The 20,214-nt window shown below is 41.6% G+C and overlaps 1 protein-coding gene across 1 annotated transcript; it reads right to left on the minus strand.

Annotated features, from left to right (window-relative positions):
* Positions 1-15,542: 15,542 nt before the first annotated feature.
* On the minus strand, positions 15,543-20,214 carry LOC110530126 (inhibin beta C chain). Its single transcript, XM_021612960.2, has 2 exons — positions 19,340-20,214; positions 15,543-17,079 (listed from the first exon to the last, which is right to left on the minus strand). The coding sequence occupies exons 1-2, from the start codon at positions 19,683-19,685 to the stop codon at positions 16,286-16,288; spliced, it is 1,140 nt and encodes a 379-aa protein (XP_021468635.2). The 5' UTR covers positions 19,686-20,214; the 3' UTR covers positions 15,543-16,285.

Raw genomic sequence — 20,214 nt, forward strand, 5'->3', positions numbered from 1 at the left:
TATATACAGTTGAAGTCGGAAGTTTACATACACCTTCGCCAAATACATTTAAACTCAGTTTTTCACAATTCCTGACATTTAATCCCAGTAAAAATTCCCTGTCATAGGTCAGTTAGGATCATCACTGTATTTTAAGAATGGGAAATGTCAGAATAATAGTAGAGAGAATTATTTATTTCAGCTTTATTTATTTTGTCACATTCCCAGTGGGTCAGAAGTTTACATACACTCAATTAGTATTTGATAGCATTGCCTTTAAATTGTATAACTTGGGTCAAATGTTTTGGGTAGCCTCCCACAAGCTTCCCACAATAAGTTGGGTGAATTTTGGCCCATTCCTCAAATTAAATAAAATGTTATTGGTCACATACACATGGTTAGCAGATGTTAATGCGAGTGTAGCGAAATGCTTGTGCTTCTAGTTTCGACCGTGCAGTAATATCTAACAAGTAATCTAACAATTTCACAACAACTACATTATAAACACAAGTGTAAAGGAATTAATAAAAAATATGTACATATAATTATATGGATGAGCGATGGCCGAACGGCATAGGCAAGATACAGTAGATGGTATAGAGTACAGTATATACATATGAGATTAGTAATGTAGGGTATGTAAACATGATATAAATTGGCATTGTTTAAAGTGACTAGTGATACATTTATTACATCCAATTTTTAATTATTAAAGTGGCTAGAGAATTGAGTCAGTATGTTGGCAGAAGCCACTCAATGTTAGTGAAGGCTGTTTAACAGTGTGATGGCCTTGAAATAGGAGCTGTTTTTCAGTCTCTCGGTCCCAGCTTTGATGCACCTGTACTGACCTCGTCTTCTGCGTGATAGCGGGGTGAACAGGTTGTGGCTCGGGTGGTTGTTGTCCTTGATGATCTTTTTGGCCTTCCTGTGACATCGGGTGCTGTAGGTGTCCTGGAGGGCAGGTCGTTTGGTGATACAGACAGACAGGATGCTCTCAATTGTGCATCTGTAAAAGTTTGTGAGTGTTTTCGGTGACAAGCCAAATTTCTTCAGCCTCCCGAGGTTAAAGAGGCACTGTTGCGCCTTCTTCACCACGCTATCTGTGTGGGTGGACCATTTCAGTTTGTCCGTGATGTGTAAACTTTCCACCTTCTCCACTATTGTCCCGTCAATTGGATAGGGGGGTGCTCCCTCTGCTGTTTCCTGAAGTCCACGATCATCTCCTTTGTTTTGTTGACGTTGAGTGTGAGGTTATTTTCCTGACACCACGCTCCGAGGGCCCTCACCTCCTCCCTGTAGGCCGTCTCGTCATTGTTGGTAACCAAGCTTACCACTGTAATGTCGTGTCATGACGTTGGCCTGGGGGGTAGGTTTATGACAGTCATAAATAGCTCTTCCCCCCTTTTTCCTCTCTCTACCCTACTGAGGTTACATTTGCAAAACCCTTGGTTAACATAGAGATTCTGGAAACATCAGAAGGTGGGGGGGGAAGAACTATATTCTGGTAATCCGAACAATTTAACATGTGCGGTGTAACTTAATGAATACGATGTCAGTTCGGTTGTCATCTGAGACATTCTCATCAATGATAAGATGACAAACTCTACAGTAGAAAGTCTACACATCAGAGTTATCGGATTCACATGGAATTGTTGTTCAATTTAAATGTTTGAATATGAAATGATTTGTGATGGGATGAAATGTGATTTTAGCTTCTAAAATGTGAGATATGGGTTTTCATAAGATAGGGCTGCTCAATTAGTGGCCCGCCTTGTGAAGGGACATGGGCTATAAAACTTTTCAAACACGCCCTCCTCTCCCTTCCTATATAAGCCCTTGACGACAATAGAACTTCCTGTTCCGGGGTTGTAGGACGACGGTCCTATGTCAGAATGGTTCCTATAATAACTATAGAACGAAGCCAACATCATTGTGCGCTTTAGTTGCGAATGGTATGAACTTTGAACTCTTATTCACTACAGAAATGATACCTTCTAGCAGTTGAGTTAGCAACCGCAGCTGCAAACGCAGGTTAGGAAGGAACAGACAGAGTATTCCGTCTACCACACAACGACGTTACTACAACGTATCCATTTGACCACCAGAGACATTCTTCAAAGGACTCGGTTGGGCAACACGGCCTTCCATCTACCACCAACCTACCGAAGCGCAGCTCAGAGTAAATATTTATTGCATTTTACTTTTCCAAATGGGCGGTAATTTAGAATGCATAAGATACTGTATTTACGAAAGCCCAGCTTCTTCCCTTTGTTCCTCAGTCTTCAAGCTCCTTCACTAAACCCAGCCCCTTTTCTTTTGTGTAACAAGCTGTCATATCTGTTCCGCCCGCTAGGGACGTTTTCCTTAATGATGTAATTTGTAATCAAGTTATGATTAATTGTGTGTATGTGTAATTCTGTGTGATTAGTTAGGCATTTAGTAAATAAATGATTAAACCCAATTTTGTATTGCTGATTCAAATTGTTAGCCAGGGTTCTTGCAGATAACCAAGAATTTACAACTTTCAGATGAGACTGAAGTAAGGTGACGATTGATATTGACTGCTATTGATGTAAAATATTACTAGGTCTTTAAGAGTTTATTCGGAAGATAACAGCTCTATAAATATTCTTTCGTGGTGCCCGACTCTCTAGTTAATTACATTTACATGATTAGCTCAATCAGGTGATATTAATTACGGAGAAATTATTTTATAGAATAGCATGTCATATCACTTAATCCGGCATAGCCAAAGACACGACAGTCGTCTGCAAACTTGATGATTGAGTTGGAGGCGTGCATGGCCATGCAGTCATGGGTGAACAGGGAGTACAGGAGGGGGCTGAGCACTCAAATCAAATCAAATGTATTTATATAGCCCTTCGTACATCAGCTGATATCTCAAAGTGCTGTACAGAAACCCAGCCTAAAACCCCAAACAGCAAGCAATGCAGGTGTAGAAGCACTCACCCTTGTGGGGCCCCAGTGTTGAGGATCAGCGGGGTGGAGATGTTGTTTCCTACCCTCACCACCTGGGGGCGGCCCGACAAAGTTCAGGACCCAGTTGCACAGGGTGTTGTCGAGACCCAGGGTTCTTTCAGGGCCTTTGAGGTGTCTGTTTGGGGGGGATTTACATTGATGTGATTATAATCGAAGAGAATTCTCTTGGTAGAGAATGTGGTTGGCATTTGATTATAAGGAATTCTAGGTCAGGTGAACAAAAGGACTTGAGTTCCTGTATATTGTTATGATCACACCTCGACTCGTTAATCATAAGGCATACGCCCCCGCACTTCTTCTTTCCAGAGAGATGTTTGTTTCTGTCGGCGCGATATACAAAGAAACCCGGTGGCTGTACTGACTCTAACGTAATCCGAGTGAGCCATGTTTCCGTGAAACAGAGAATGTTACAATCTCTAATGTCTCTCTGGAAGGCAACCCTCGCTCGAATTTCGTATACCTTGTTGTCAAGAGACTGGACATTGGTGAGTAGTATACTCGGGAGCGGTGAGCGATGTGCCCGTCTACGAAGCCTGACCAGAAGACCATTCCGTCTGCCCCTTCTGCGGCGCCGTTATTTTGGGTCACCTACTGTGATCCGATCCAATGTCCTGTGTGGTGGTCCAAATGTTGGTAAATTGACCTTGCTCTTATATCCAATAGTTCTTCCCGGCTGTATGTAATAAGACTTAAGATTTCCTGGGGTAACAGTGTAAGAAATAATACATAAAAAAACGAAATGCTGCATAGTTTCCTAAGAACGTGAAGCGAGGTGACCATCTCTGTCAGGGCCATGTTGCTCTGCCCTCCAGACAGATCTGGTGTAACTGAGTCAGGTTTGTGGGCCTCAATGCTCACACGCGCTTCTTCAGTTCTGCCCACAAAATGTCTATAGGATTGAGGTCAAGGCTTTGTGATGGCCACTCCAATACCTTGACTTTGTTGTCCTTAAGCCATTTTGACACAACTTTGGAAGTATGCTTGGGGTCATTGTCCATTTGGAAGACCCATTTACGACCAAGCTTTAACTTCCTGACTGATGTCTTGAGATGTTTCTTCAATATATCCACATCATTTTCTTTCCTCGTGACGCCATCTATTTTGTGAAGTGAACCAGTCCCTCCTGCAGCAAAGCACCCCCACAACATGATGCTGCCACCCCCATGCTTCACGGTTGGGATGGTGTTCTTTGGCTTGCAAGCCTACCCCTTTTTCCTCCAAACATAACGTTGGTCATTATGGCCATCAGACCAGAGGACATTTCTCCAAAAGTCTTTGTCCCCATGTGCAGTTTCAAACCGTAGTCTGGCTTGTTTATGGCAGTTTTGGAGCAGTAGCTACTTCCTTGCTGAGTGGCCTTTCAGGTTATGTCGATATTGGACTCATTTTCCTGTGGATATGATACTTCTGTACCTGTTTCCTCCAGCATCTTCACAAGGTCCTTTGCTGTTGTTCTGGGATTGATTTGCACTTCTTGCACCAAAGTACGTTCATCTCTAGGAGACAGAACGTGTCTTCATCCTGAGCGGTATGACAGCTGGTTGGTCCCATGGGGTTTATACTTGCATACTATTGTTTGTACAGATGAGCGTGGTACCTTCAGGCATTTGGAAATTGCTCCCAAGGATGAACCAGACTTGTGGAGGTCTACAATTTTTGTTCTGAGGTCTTAGCTGATTTCTTCTGATTTTCCCATGATGTCAAGCAAAGAGGCACTGAGTTTGAAGGTAGTCCTTGAAATACATCCACAGGTACACTTCTAATTGACATAATTTGAGTCAATTGGTCTATCAGAAGCTTCTAAAGCCATGACATAATTTTCTGGTATTTTCATAGCTGTTTAAAGGCACAGTCAACTTAGTGTATGTAAACTTCTGACCCATTGGAATTGTGATACAGTGAAATAATCTGTCTGTAAACAATTGTTGGAAAAATACTTGTCTCATGCACAAAGTAGATGTCCTAACCGAATTGTCAAAACTATAGATTGTGAACACAAAATTTGTGGAGTGGTATGTCAACTTCCAACTTTAACACATCCTAGATCTGAATGAATGAAACATTCTTATTAAATACTTTTTTCTTTACATAGTTGAATGTGCTGACAACAAAATCACACAAAAATTATCAATGGAAATCAAATTTATCAACCCATGGAGGTCTGGATTTGGAGTCACACTCAAAATTAAAGTGGAAAATCACACTACAGGCTAATCCAACTTTTATGTCCTTAAAACAAGTCAAAATGAGGCTCAGTAGTGTGTGTGGCCTCCACGTGCCTGTATGACCTCCCTACAACGCCTGGGCATGCTCCTGATGAAGTGGCGGATGGTCTCCTGAGGGATCTCCTCCCAGACCTGGACTAAAGCATCTGCCAACTCCTGGACAGTCTGTGGTGCAACGTGGCGTTGGTGGATGGAGCGAGACATGATGTCCCAGATGTGCTCAATTGGATTCAGGTCTGGGGAACGGGCGGGCCAGTCCATAGCATTAATGCCTTCCTTTTGCAGGAACTGCTGACACACTCCAGCCACATGAGGTCTAGCATTGTCTTGCATTAGGAGGAACCCAGGGCCAACCGCACCAGCATATAGTCTCACAAGGGGTCTGAGGATCTCATCTCGGTACCTAATGGCAGTCAGGCTACCTCTGGCGAGCACATGGAGGGCTGTGCGGCCCCCCAAAGAAATGCCACCCCACACCATGACTGACCCACCGCCAAACCGGTCATGCTGGACGATGTTGCAGGCAGCAGAACATTCTCCACGGCGTCTCTAGACTCTGTCACGTCTGTCACATGCTCAGTGTGAACCTGCTTTCATCTGTGAAGAGCACAGGGCACCCGTGGCGAATTTGCCAATCTTGGTGTTCTCTGGCAAATGCCAAACGTCCTGCACGGTGTTGGGCTGTAAGCACAACCCCCACCTGTGGACATCGGGCCCTCATACCACCCTCATGGAGTCTGTTTCTGACCGTTTGAGCAGACACATGCACATTTGTGGCCTGCTGGAGGTCATTTTGCAGGGCTCTGGCAGTGCTCCTCCTTGCACAAAGACGGAGGTAACGGTCCTGCTGCTGGGTTGTTGCCCTCCTACGGCCTCCTCCACGTCTCCTGATGTACTGGCCTGTCTCCTGGTAGCGCCTCCATGCTCTGGACACTACGCTGACAGACACAGCAAACCTTATTGCCACAGCTCGCATTGATGTGCCATCCTGGATGAGCTGCACTACCTGAGCCACTTGTGTGGGTTGTAGACTCCGTCTCATGCTACCACTAGAGTGAAAGCACCGCCAGCATTCAAAAGTGACCAAAACATCAGCCCGGAAGCATAGGAACTGAGAAGTGGTCTGTGGTCCCCACCTGCAGAACCACTCCTTTATTGGGGAGTGTCGCCGGGTTAGGGAGGGTTTGGCAGGTAGGGAAATCCTTGTCTCATTGTGCACCAGCAACTCCTGTGGCGGGCTGGGCGCAGTGCGCACTAACCAAGGTTGCCAGGTGCACTGTGTTTCCTCCGACACATTGGTGCGGCTGGCTTCCGGGTTGGATGGCGTTGTGTTAAGAAGCAGTGCGGCTTGGTTGGGTTGTGTATCGGAGGACGCATGACTTTCAACCTTCGTCTCTCCAGCGCCCGTATGGGAATTGTAGCGATGAGACAAGATAGTGGCTACTAAACAATTGGATACCACGAAATTGGGGAGAAAAAGGGGTAAACATTTTTTTGAATAAAGATAAATAATAATACAAATATATATATATTTTTTAAATCATACAATGTGATTTTCTGGATTTTTGTTTTAGCTTCCGTCTCTCACAGTTGAAGTGTACCTATGATAAAAATTACAGACCTCTACTTACTTTGTAAGTAGGAAAACCTGCAAAATCGGCAATGTATCAAATACTTGTTCTCCCCACTGTATATATATTAGAGATCTACCAATTATGATTTTTCAACGCCGATACTGATACCGATTATTGGAGGACCAAAAAAAGCCGCCACCGATCAATCGGCCGATTCCCCCCCCCCCCCCTTTCATTTATTTATTTGTAATAATGAAAATTACAACAATACTGAATGAACACTTATTTGAACTTAATATAATACATCAATAAAATCAATTTAGCCTCAAATAAATAATGAAACATGTTCAATTTGGTTTAAATAATGCAAAAACAAAGTGTTGGAGAAGAAAGTAAAAGTGCAATATGTGCAATTTTCCCAGGTAAGAAGTTTTAGGTTGTAGTTATTATAGGAATTATAGGACTATTTCTCTCTATACCATTTGTATTTCATTAAACTTTGACTATTGGATGTTCTTATATGCACTTTAGTATTGCCAGTGTAATAGCTTCCGTCCCTCTCCTCGCTCCTACCTGGGCTCAAACCAGGAACACATTGACAACAGCCACCCACGAAGCGTTACCCATGCAGAGCAAGGGGAACAACCACTCCAAGTCTCAGAGCGAGTGACGTTTGAAACGCTATTAGCGCGCACCCCGCTAACTAGCTAGCCATTTCACATCGGTTACACCAGCCTAATCTCGGGAGTTGCTAGGCTCGAAGTCATAAACAGCGCAATGCTTGAAGCATTGCGAAGACGCATGAAAGTGCTGTTTGAATGAATGCTTACGAGCCTGCTGGTGCCTACCACCGCCCAGTCAGACTGCTCTATCAAATCATAAACTTAGTTATAACATAATAACACACAGATATACGAGCCTTAGGTCATTAATATGGTCGATTCCGGAAACTATCATCTCGAAAACAAGACGTTTATTCTTTCAGTGAAATACGGAACCGCTACGTATTTTATCTAACGGGTTGCATCCATAAGTCTAAATATTCCTGTTACATTGCACAACCTTCAATGTTATGTCATAATTACGTAAAATTCTGGCAAATTAGGCGGCCCAAACTGTTGTATATACAGACTCTGCGTGCAATAAACGCAAGAGAAGTGACACAATTTCACCTGCTTTAATATGGCCTGCTAACCTTCTTTTAGCTAAATATGCAGGTTTCAAAATATATACTCCTGTGTATTGATTTTAAGAAAGGCATGGATGTTTATGGTTAGGTACACATTGGAGCAACGAGAGTCCTTTTTTACCAATATGCACCGCATCGATTATATGCAATGCAGGACATGCTAGACAAACTAGTAATATCATCAACCATTTGTAGTTAACTAGTGATTATGATTGATTGATTGTTTTTTATAATATAAGTTTAATGATAGCTAGCAACTTACCTTGGCTTACTGCATTTGCGTAACAGGCAGGCTCCTCGTGGAGTGCAATGTAATCAGGTGGTTAGAGCGTTGGACTAGTTAACTGTAAGGTTGCAAGATTGAATCCCCGAGCTGACAAGGTAAAAATCTGTCATTCTGTCCCTGAACGAGGCAGTCAACCCACCGTTCCTAGTCTGTCATTGAAAATAAGAATGTGTTCTTAACTGACTTGCCTAGTTAAATAAAGATTAAATAAAGGTATATAAAAAAAATATTTTAAAAAATGATAAAAACGATTTCCGATTGCTATAAAAACTTGAAATCAGCACTAATTAATCGGCCATTCTGATTAATTGGTCAACCTCTAAAATATATCTATATATTTTTTTTACTCTTTGGTTATAGAGTTGCTAATGGCTTTTGGTTTTAGCTTCTCCTTTCTCATAAAAGATGTATAGTAACAGTCAGTACAAAAAGAAAGGGGATGCCCTTTTTGAATCCGACCGTGGGTTATCAAATAGTGTGAAGTGAAGTCATCCATTGAGCCGAATCTGTTATGTAAGTTCAATAGCCCTAATCAATCACACTGGTGATGTGGTGTATGGGGTTGATATAGAAAAAAACGTTCCTCCTGCACTGAGAGAATGCCTATTTGCATGCTTGATTAATGAAATGACTTTTGGTCATTAGGGACAAAGAGAAGCTAGTCAGTGTGATAGTTCAAACATGCTCTAGCATGTTATTTGTTTTACCCCTGGACCCAGTAACTAGTTCTGTACGTGACACTGCCCAGCTAAGTCTAACGCTCAGCTGACTACTGGGAAAACAAAACAAAGTTCAGGAAATTTGAAGAGGGACTAAGCTGATGCGTTTTTATTAAAATGACCTGCTTATGAACTCAGGATAGAAAAGACAAGAGCAGCCAAAAAAAGAAATAGCAATAAAAGTAAATGTCTGCTTTCTGTCCTCTGCTGTTTTCTGTTGCATGCACATAAATCCATAAATCACAGTATCATCAGCATACAGTGTCAAGAAAATGTGAACCCTTTGGAATTACCTGGATGATTGCATAAATTAGCCATAACATTTGATCTGATCTTCATCTTAGTCATAACAATAGACAAATACAGTGTGCTTAAACTAATAACACACAAACTATTGTATTTTTCTTGTCTATATGAATACATAATTTAAACATTCACAGTGTAGGTTGGAAAAAGTATCTGAACCCCTAGGCTAATGATTTTTCCAAAAGTTAATAGTAGTCAGCTAACCTGGATTCCAATCAATGAGACGAGATTGGAGATTGCCCTATTAAAAACAATCACAAAATTTAAGTTTGCTATTCACAAGAAGCATTGCCTGATGTGAACCATGCCTCGAACAAAAGCGATCTCAGAAGTCATAAGATTAAGAATGGTTGACTTGCATAAAGCTGGAAAGGGTTACAAAAGTAGATCTAAAAGCCTTAACGTTCATCAGTCCACGGTAAGACAAATTGTCTATAAATGGAGAAAGTTCAGCACTGTTGCTACTCTCCCCAAGAGTGGCCGTCCTGCAAAGATGACTGCAAGAGCACAGTGCAGAATGCTCAATGAGGTTAAAAAAGACTCCTAGAGTGTCAGCTAAACGCTTACAGAAATCTCTGGAACATGCTAACATCTCTGACTAGTCTACGATACGTTAAACACTAAACAAGAATGGTGTTCAGGGGAGGACACCACGGAAGAAGCCACTGTTTTTTTGGACAGTTCGCAAAAGAGCACATGGTTGTTCCACAGCGCTTCTGGCAAAATATTCTGTGGACAGATGAAACTACAGTTGAGTTGTTTGGAAGGAACACACAACACAACACTATGTGTGGAGAAAAAAAAGGCACAGCACACCAACATAAAAAAACTCATCCCAACTGTAAAGTATGGTGGAGGGAGCATCATGGTTTGGGGCTGCTTTGCTGCATCAGGGCCTGGACAGCTCGCTATCATCGATGGAAAAATGTATTCCCAAGTTTATCAAGACATTTTGCAGGAGAATGTAAGGCTATCTGTCCACCAATTGAAGCTCACCAGAAGTTGGGTGATGCAACAGGACAATGACCCAAAACACAGAAGTAAATCAACAACAGAATGGCTTCAACAGACGAAAATACGCCTTCTGGAGTGGCCCAGTCAGAGTCCTAACCTCAACCCGATTGAGATGCTGTGGCACGACCTCGAGAGCGGACACCAGACATCCTAAGAATATTGCTGAACTGAAACAGTTTTGTAAAGATGAGTGGTCCAAAATTCCAAAAAACCTTTGTGCAGGTCTGATCAGCAACTACAGAAAACATTTGGTTGAGATTATTGCTGCCAAAAGAGGGTCAACCAGTTATTAAATCCAAGGGTTCACATACTTTTTCCACCCTACACTGTGAATATTTACACGGTGTGTTCAATAAAGACATGAAAACGTGTAATTGCTTGTTTGTTATTAGTTTAAGCAGACTGTTTGTCCTTTGTTGGGACTTAGATGAAGATCAGATCAAATTTTATGACCAATTTATGCAGAAATCCAGGTAATTCCAAAGAGTTCAGACTTTTTCTTGCCACTGTACATCTGTTTTTCAACGCCAGTGCACGCAACAGAATCGTCATTAATGTAGAGACTAAACAAGAGCGGGCCTAGGATACTCCTGGGATTGGATTTGGATTCCCAAACATTGTCTTAATTTGTAATAGAACAACGTTTCAACCATGATAGAATTTAATGTGGACCTCAAACTTAAGGTAGATAAATGCAGTTCATGTCCAGCGGGGTCAAATGCTGAAAAATCTTCTTTTTTTTTTTTAGATATAAAGAGGAAGTGATGCTCAAAATCAAGAAATGACCAAACAAACATTAATTATGGTTGAAGCAATGAGTGTCCCTGTGCGATGGAAAGGTTCCAACACTGAACTTTGTGGGAGGAGTAGTAGTAGTAGTGTTTCATTTATGGTTTTAAGGAGACACATAGAGAGGAAGCAAATATCCCTGTGACCTAGTTGCACGCTCTTGTGGTGGGATACCTTTCAGATTTATCACGCCACAGTGAGTACATCTGAAAGAGAGAGACTCTTAAAAACAGCTTAATACCGAAGCCCGTTATAACACTGCCTCCTGAATAACCGCACTCAACATCACACGCCACCCACCCAAGTTTGCACAATGATGAAGACTGATTCAGATTTTTGACTCCCTGCAAATTGTATACATTGGGTGGTAACAAGACCCTTCAAAACGTAAGATTGAGGATGTTAATATCAGGTCTTGGCTGTAGAGAATTAGAGGATGGACTTCTTGTAAGTATGAACAAAGAACTTGGCGAGTTACCTAGTGTACATTCTCTGTACTTTTACTATATGAAGACGGCTATATTTGTAAATATTTGTGCATGTCTGGAGATTGATTACTTACTTATATTCAACTTTCCGGACACTTGATACGTCACACCCCTCATCAATCTACTCAAGCAATGGACAAGTAACCTGTGTACATAGCACTGTAGGCTTCCCGAAATGTATTAAATGAACACACACAAATATACACTGAGTGTACAAAACATTAGGAACACCTGCTCTTTCCATGATATTGACTGACCAGGTGAATCCAGGTGAAAGCTATGATCCCCGTATTGATGTCACCTGTTAAAACCACTTCAAATCAGTGTAGTTCAGGGGTTCCCAAACTTTTTTGTCCCACAACCCAATTTTGATATCTGAAGATTCTCGCGCCCACACTCTTGTGAATTTTTAAAAATGTAATTAACAGCCAATGTTTACTCTTTTATTTAGGGCTATGGCAGTCAATTGAAAAACATTCAAACATTATTTCTGATTGTCTTCTCAACTCACCATCACATACTTTTAATGTGGGGCAGTCAACTGGAACTTACATAATGTCTCTTATCTCACCACCACTAATAGATGGGGGTGCTTGAGGCATGTCGCGTCTGAGATTTTCAAAATCAGAGGGCGTGGTCGACAGTGTGCGCCTCATCTCTGCTGTCATATCCAAGCTGGATCGATATCTGGTTTTAACGCAGACGAGAGCACTGAGCTGGCGAAGGGTAGTCTCTGCAATAGTGTGCTGTTTCATAGCGTTTCATAATCTCAACCAAATGTTTTGGGGTGCAACTCAATATTAGGAAGGTGTTACTAATTTTATGTACACACGGTGTAAATATATACTGTATTTGGAAATGTTATAATATACATTTTTGGGGCGGCAGCGTAGCCTAGTGGTTAGAGCGTTGGACTAGTAACCGGAAGGTTGCGAGTTCAAACCCCCGAGCTGACAAGGCTGTCGTTCTGCCCCTGAACAGGCAGTTAACCCACTGTTCCCAGGCCGTCATTGAAAATAAGAATTTGTTCTTAACTGACTTGCCTGGTTAAATAAAGGTAAAATAAATAAATAAAAACATTTTAAATAAATATGTATATACAGTGGGGCAAAAAAGTATTTAGTCAGCCACCAATTGTGCAAGTTCTCCCACTTAAAAAGGCCTGTAATTTTCATCATAGGTACACTTCAACTATGACAGACAAAATGAGAAAAAAAATCCAGAAAATCACATTGCAGGATTTTTAATTAATTTATTTGCAAATTATGGTGGAAAATAAGTATTTGGTCACCTTGGTTTGAAGAAATCAACTGTGGGAGCAATTATTAGGAAATGGAAGACATACAAGACCACTGATAATCTCCCTCGATCTGGGGCTCCACGCAAGATCTCACCCCGTGGGGTCAAAATGATCACAAGAACGGTGAGCAAAAATCCCAGAACCACACGGGGGGACCTAGTGAATGACCTGCAGAGAGCTGGAACCAAAGTAACAAAGCCTACCATCAGTACAACACACTACGCCGCTAGGGCCTCAAATCCTGCAGTGCCAGACATGTCCAGGCCCATCTGAAGTTTGCTAGAGAGCATTTGGATGATCCAGAAGAAGATTGGGAGAATGTCATATGGTCAGATGAAACCAAAATATAACTTTTTGGTAAAACTCGTCGTGTTTGGAGGACAAAGAATGCTGAGTTGCATCCAAAGAACACCATACCTACTGTGAAGCATGGGGGTGGAAACATCATGCTTTGGGGCTGTTTTTCTGCAAAGGGACCAGGACGACTGATCCGTGTAAAGGAAAGAATGAATGGGGCCATGTATCGTGAGATTTTGAGTGAACCTCCTTCCATCAGCAAGGGCATTGAAGATGAAACGTGGCTGGGTCTTTCAGCATGACAATGATCCCAAACACACCGCCCGGGCAACGAAGGAGTGGCTTCGTAAGAAGCATTTCAAGGTCCTGGAGTGGCCTAGCCAGTCTCCAGATCTCAACCCCATAGAAAATCTTTGGAGGGAGTTGAAAGTCTGTGTTGCCCAGCAACAGCCCCAATACATCACTGCTCTAGAGGAGATCTGCATGGAGGAATGGGCCAAAATACCAGCAACAGTGTGTGAAAACCTTGTGAAGACTTACAGAAAACGTTTGACCTCTGTCATTGCCAACAAAGGGTATATAACAAAGTATTGAGAAACTTTTGTTATTGACCAAATACTTATTTTCCACCATAATTTGCAAATAAATTCATAAAAAATCCTACAATGTGATTTTCTGGATTTTTTTCTCTCTCATTTTGTCTGTCATAGTTGAAGTGTACCTATGATGAAAATGACAGGCCTCTCATCTTTTTAAGTGGGAGAACTTGCACAATTGGTGGCTGACTAAATACTTTTTTGCCCCACTGTATATATATATATATATATATATATATATATATATATATATATATATATATATATATTAGTATGTGTATACAGTACATACACTGGCAAATGTATTTTATATTGAAATGGGCTATCCTCTCTGACTTTCATATCAACATCTCTCTCACAATTTACAAAATAGGTCTTCTACTGTACACACCCAAAAGTAGTGTTGGGTGATGTCTCAAAAATGTTGTGTTAAATGTGTGGGTTGTTGTGTGAATAATTGTTTGTTTTTAAGTTGTTTGATAGAAAGCCAACGGGTTTAGTTGCCTGCTACCTGTTTATGTTTTGTTATCTTTGTCTTAGATAAAAAGTAAGATATGATGCTAATAATTCTCACACAGTATCTTTAGCATGATTTGTTTTGTTTTTTTATCCGAACTTATCGCTATAATATTGAATTGTGGTTATCAAAATACAGTATTGCCTTTCATATTCCTTTATCATTACGATGCACTAAAATACATTTGATTTATTGTTTAAAGATATTATATCTGTTCGTGGGGCTGAGTTTACAATGCATTGCATCATGTGTGCAGTGTGCTATTCTTACTGTCATGCAAAATTAAACACTACTCATTTGTCCCGTAGGTCATTCACTCCTTGGTCAAGGCTACACTCTTAGAATAAAGGGTTCCAAAATTGTTCTTCGGCTGTCCCCATAGAACCATCTGTGAAAAAGGTCCTACATGGAACCAGAAAAGGTTCTACCTGGAACCAAAAAGGGTCATTCAAAGGGTTCTCCTATACTCCCAGTCGGTATTAGATAGAATGTCGCAGCCTCGCCCCACCTGTGGGGAAAACAACCTGTGGTTACCTAGGTTACCCTATTGGCTAACAGAAAAATATAGACTTTTTCAAACACAATTTTCTTGTCTGCTTGTTTTAGTCAGTTACAAACTGACATTTAAAAAAAGTACGACATGTCTAAAGATTACTTTTCAACATTGCCTGCTCCCGAGCGTTCTTACTACTTAGAAAAATGTACTGTTGTAGGGCTTCCCTCATGCCCCTTTGCAGCCACTTGAGTGAGTGCTACTGTACCTAGCAACCGACCGGAACATTAAGCTAGCCAAGACCAACAACACAAACAAACAGCTACAAGTAGTGAGTGGCGTTACGAATGAACTATACTAAACAAGATGCCTTACCTGTGATTAAACATTTTCCACACAGATAACTAGCTACGTGCAGCTTCTTGGACACCAGCTGCCCACAATTTTCTACTCTTCCACATCGAATAGCCTGAAGCCACAGGGCTCTTCTCGCAGTCTCTATTTCCCAACTTGGAAGCATTGTGAACCGTAGGTTGGGATTTTTTGACCGGGTTACATGTTCATTGAACAACACAGCAGCTTTTCAGCATGTTTTGTTCATTCTTTTCGGTTCTAAGTAGCACCTTTTTTTCTAAGAGTGCACAGTATGAACGGTTTCAAGGCTACAGCTGCATGATATTGGCTATCATATATGTATTTCACGGCACACCCTAACCTTGAAATATTATCTGACTAGATGGTTTCCCGAAACACAATAACACACACACACATCTTGTCAGAATGTCAAGTTCTGTTGCTGTTGCTAAGGAATTAAACACATGGGGTAAAAACATAATTTGTATGTAAAAATATTTATTGTAAAGTTTGTGTACAGATGCATTCAGGCACAACGACCCAACATAAACAGTAGTAATATCCATACTACTATTATTGAAATGTTAAAGAATAGTATATTTTCTCTGGACAAACTTCCAAAATGTTTGGAAATAATACTGTACATAGCATTAAATTCAATTGAATATATATTTAAAGTACAGTGATGTAAGGAACATACTAAATATTGTAACATTGGAAAACTACAAACAATACAAATATGTTTTAGACCCTGTTAAATAAATTACAATAAATAATGTAATTTTGTACATAGTCTTGGAAGAATATGACATTACGGGCCACATGACACTAACATAAGTGTAATCTTCCAAATAAAATAGTACATATCAGAATCATCACTCCACAGTAACTTGAATTGTTTACAATGAACCTATTTTTGCTCTCAGAATCCATGGATGATGGAGGATGTTGGGTATTTTTGTTTGTTTAACCATCAAAAAGGACACTAGGAATGTCACTAATTGAGCATGACAACTGTTATTTTCTTACTTCATTTGAAAACAGTATCCCTTCTATTTCAGAATGTACCGCTAGCACATTGTATCTAATGGCTCGGCAAAAGGAAAAAGTTTTTTCCAACTCTCTTTTTTTGTCCTTGCCTGGTCTTGTCCCGAAGAACTCAAGCACAGTGGCATTTGCTGACAATCAAGTCATTGAAGGGTGTGAGCTTCAACTTTCCCCGACTGTCGTAGTGCATGAGGACCATAGGTTCATAGGCTGCCGGCACACAACAGGGCCGAGGTGTTGCTCCCTTGTTGATGTGATGAAGACGAGACTTCACCTGCGCGTGCATGCTAGCTGGCTTGTAGTTGTGGGGGCAGGAGCCATCACAGAAGTGCATGTTGTAACCATCGGGGGCAACGACCCAGTCTGACCAGCCAATCTCCTTAAAGGACACGTTGACAGACTTTCGGCAGCAGCGACCGTCTTCATCGCAGTTGTCTTCTTTGTTGGAGCGAGTCCGTCTCCTTCTGCCTGCTGATCTAGGCTCTACAAGGTCTACCTCCAGGACCATCTGAGGGGTCCTCTTGGGATCAGTACCCTCTTCGATGGCCAGTCCTACTTCCACAACCAGAGAGGAGCCGTCCGTCCTCCCTCTCCACTTTTCAACAACAGTTCTGATGTCCAAAGTCAAATCTCCAGTTCTTGTAGCGACCGTCTGAACAAGGGTCTCTGTGTGAATCAATAGAGAAGAGTTCAGTGGTTTCGTCTCATAGATCTTGACATGAACCTCTTCACTAATCGTGGGCTCGGCAGCTTTCGAGCCATCCAACAGTTGTCTGTAGAGCTTCAGCTCAGCCCAGGCCAAAGTGAGATCCTTCCTGATGTTTGGGTTCTTGTGGAAGACAGCTCTGTACCAAAGCACATCTGATGTGTGTTCCTCATCAGTCCGAAGCACTTTGAAAGGCTCCACTGAAAGAGGTGAAAAGAAGGTTGTTAGACAAATGCTCAGCTTCTTGGAATTACTGTCATCACCTCAATAGGCTGTGCTTTTAAGAGTTATAATGGATCTGTCTTTACAGCCTCAAAAAATAGCTAAATTACATTAAAATGATTTACAAATTAGAATGGTTCATTATTATATACTTTGGAGAAGAGGTACAGTTGAAGTCGGAGGTTTACATATACCTTAGCCAAATACATTTAAACTCAGTTTTTCACAATTCCTGACATTTAATCCTAATAAGAATTCCCTGTCTTAAGTCAGTTAGGATCACCACTTTTGTTTTAAGAATGTGAAATGTCAGAATAATAGTAGAGTGATTTATTTCAGCTTTTATTTATTTCATCACATTCCCAGGGGGTCAGAAGTTTACATACACTCAATTAGTATTTGGTAGCTTGCCTTTAAATTGTTTAACTTGGGTCAAATGTTTCGGGAAGCCTTTCACAAGCTTCCCACAATAAGTTGGGTGCATTTTGGCCCATTCCTCCTGACAGAGCTGGTGTAACTGAGTCAGGTTTGTAGGCCTTGCTCACACACACTTTTCAGTTCTGCCCACACATTTTCTATGGGATTGAGGTCAGGGCTTTGTGATGGCCACTCAAATTTCCTTGACTTTGTTGTCCTTAAGCCATTTTGCCACAACTTTGGAAGTATGCTTGGGGTTATTGTCCATTTGGAAGACCCATTTACGACCAAGCTTTAACTTCCTGACTGATGTCTTGAGATGTTGCTTCAGTATATCCACATCATTTTCTTTCCACATGATGCCATCTATTTTGGGAAGTGCACCAGTCCCTCCTGCAGCAAAGCACCCCCACAACATGATGCTGCCACCCCCGTGCAGGGTGGGATGGTGTTCTTTGGCTTGCAAGCCTCCCCATTTTTACTACAAACATAACGATGGTCATTATGGTCAAACAGTTCTATTTTTCTTTCATCAGACCAGAGGACGTTTCTCCAAAACGTACGATCTTTGTCTCCATGTGCAGTTGCAAACCGTAGTCTGGATTTTGTATGGCGGTTTTGGAGCAGTGGCTTCTTCCTTGCTGAGCGGCCTATCAGGTGATGTCTATATACGACTTGTTTTACTGTGGATATAGATACTTTGAACTGGTTTCCTCCAGCATCTTCACAAAGTCCTTTGCTGTTGTTCTGGGATTGATTTGCACTTTTCGCACCAAAGTAGGTTCATCTCTAGGAGACAGAACATGTCTCCTTCCTGAACGGTATGACGGCTGCATGGTCCCATGGTGTTTATACTTGCGTACTATTGTTTGTACAGATGAACGTAGTACCTTCAGGCGTTTGGAAAGTGCTCCCAAGGATGAACCAGACTTATGGAGGTCGACAATTTTTGTTCTGAGGTCTTTGCTAATTTCTTTTGATTTTCCCATGATGCCAAGCAAAGAGTCACTGATTTTGAAGGTAGGCCTTGAAATGCATCCACAGGTACACCTCCGATTGACTCAAATTATGTCAATTAGCCTATCAGAAGCTTCTAAAGCCATGACATCATTATCTGGAATTTTCCAAGCTGTTAAAAGGCACAGTCAACGTAGTGTATGTAAACTTCTGACCCACTGGAATTGTGAAATAATCTGTCTGTAAACAATTGTTGGAAAAATTACTTGTGTCATGCACAAAGTAGATGTCCTAACCGACTTGCCAAAACTATAGTTTGTTAACAAGAAATGCGTGGAGTGGTTGAAAAACGAGTTTTAATGACTCCAACCTAAGTGTATGTAAATGTCCGACTTCAACTGTAATTAATAACTGCTCTCGGAATTTCTATCAAGCCTTTGCTAAGTCTAAATGCTAATGTTAATGGAAGGCTTTTGTTGGAGTGCACACAAAAACAAAGCACTAAGACTAAATTGTATGACTCACTCATTCTCACGAGATAGGGTTTGAGAGAACACTGACAGGTACATTAACATTACAACAAAATAAATGTGTTTGAAGGCTTTTCGTTTGTTTTGTCATAAAAGCGCATTTGAATCATTCTTGTTAAAGACACAACCGTGCGAGAATGTTTATTGGGACACAAGGTACACACCTTTGACAAAGCCCAAACCATTGGCGAGTTAGACCTTTTCAATAGGTTATAAATACACCATGCGTAAAGGCAAAATTCCATGCAGTCAGATCTAAATCTAGAATGTCAACAGTCAGGTCCTTGTGGTTAAAACCAGTACAGTAGCTATGTGTCTTTAAATAAGGTCTCACCTGTGGCTGGGAGAAGCAGGGTGGATGTCCTCCAAGGGGAATGCCGGGATTCCCCCCCCTGACTGGAGTTCCCTGTCAGCTGCCTCAGTGTTTCCTTGTAGAGCTGATGCATCCTCCTCAGCTCCTCCTCTGAAGCCAATTCCCTGGGCCTGGGCTCTTTCTCCATCCCCACGGAGCTCAAGATGCCTGTCTTCACTGCCTCCAGGAGCAGGGCCCTCTGGCTCTCCTCCTGCCCCAGGTGGGGTGTACTGTCTTTGGCCAGGCGGGGCCGGCCCTCCCCCTGATGGAGGCTGGAGAGGAGGGCCACCCAAGAGAAGAGAAAACGCAGTGCGACTGAGCTAGGCATGGTTGGTTTGTTCTCAGAGGTGCACCCTGTCTGGGGTTGTCAATGTTATGAATGAAATTCCAGACATGCTTTCATTTATACAGCTCCTGCATGGCCACACCTCTCCTTGATGTCAGGTGAGCACTCTTCATTATGTAGAGGATTATGTAGCATGCATTATCTATCATGTTCCACAAGGTGGGAAAGCACGCTTTGTATAGTACTCCTTAGAAGAAATTAATATAATTCATGTCTGAAAACAGTTGAACCTTTCATGTATTGATTGAGTTCAATGGATTGTTTCCATACAAAATACTGCATATAACCATGTATAATACCGCTCATATTAGTGGTATCAATATGTGTTGTAAATACAATAAGCTATGATGATATGAGCTATGACTAAGCCTAATCTATGACTTCCACTAAAGCAGAGCCACCGTAAAATGTGTGGTGAGACAGTGTTTGCCTCAGTACTTTTCAAACTGCCATAACACTTCCAAAGCAGCAGCACGAACCAGACCAGCTACTTCTCAGCACATTTTTGCCT

Source organism: Oncorhynchus mykiss, chromosome 8, assembly GCF_013265735.2.
Source record: "Oncorhynchus mykiss isolate Arlee chromosome 8, USDA_OmykA_1.1, whole genome shotgun sequence".
NCBI lineage: Eukaryota > Metazoa > Chordata > Actinopteri > Salmoniformes > Salmonidae > Oncorhynchus > Oncorhynchus mykiss.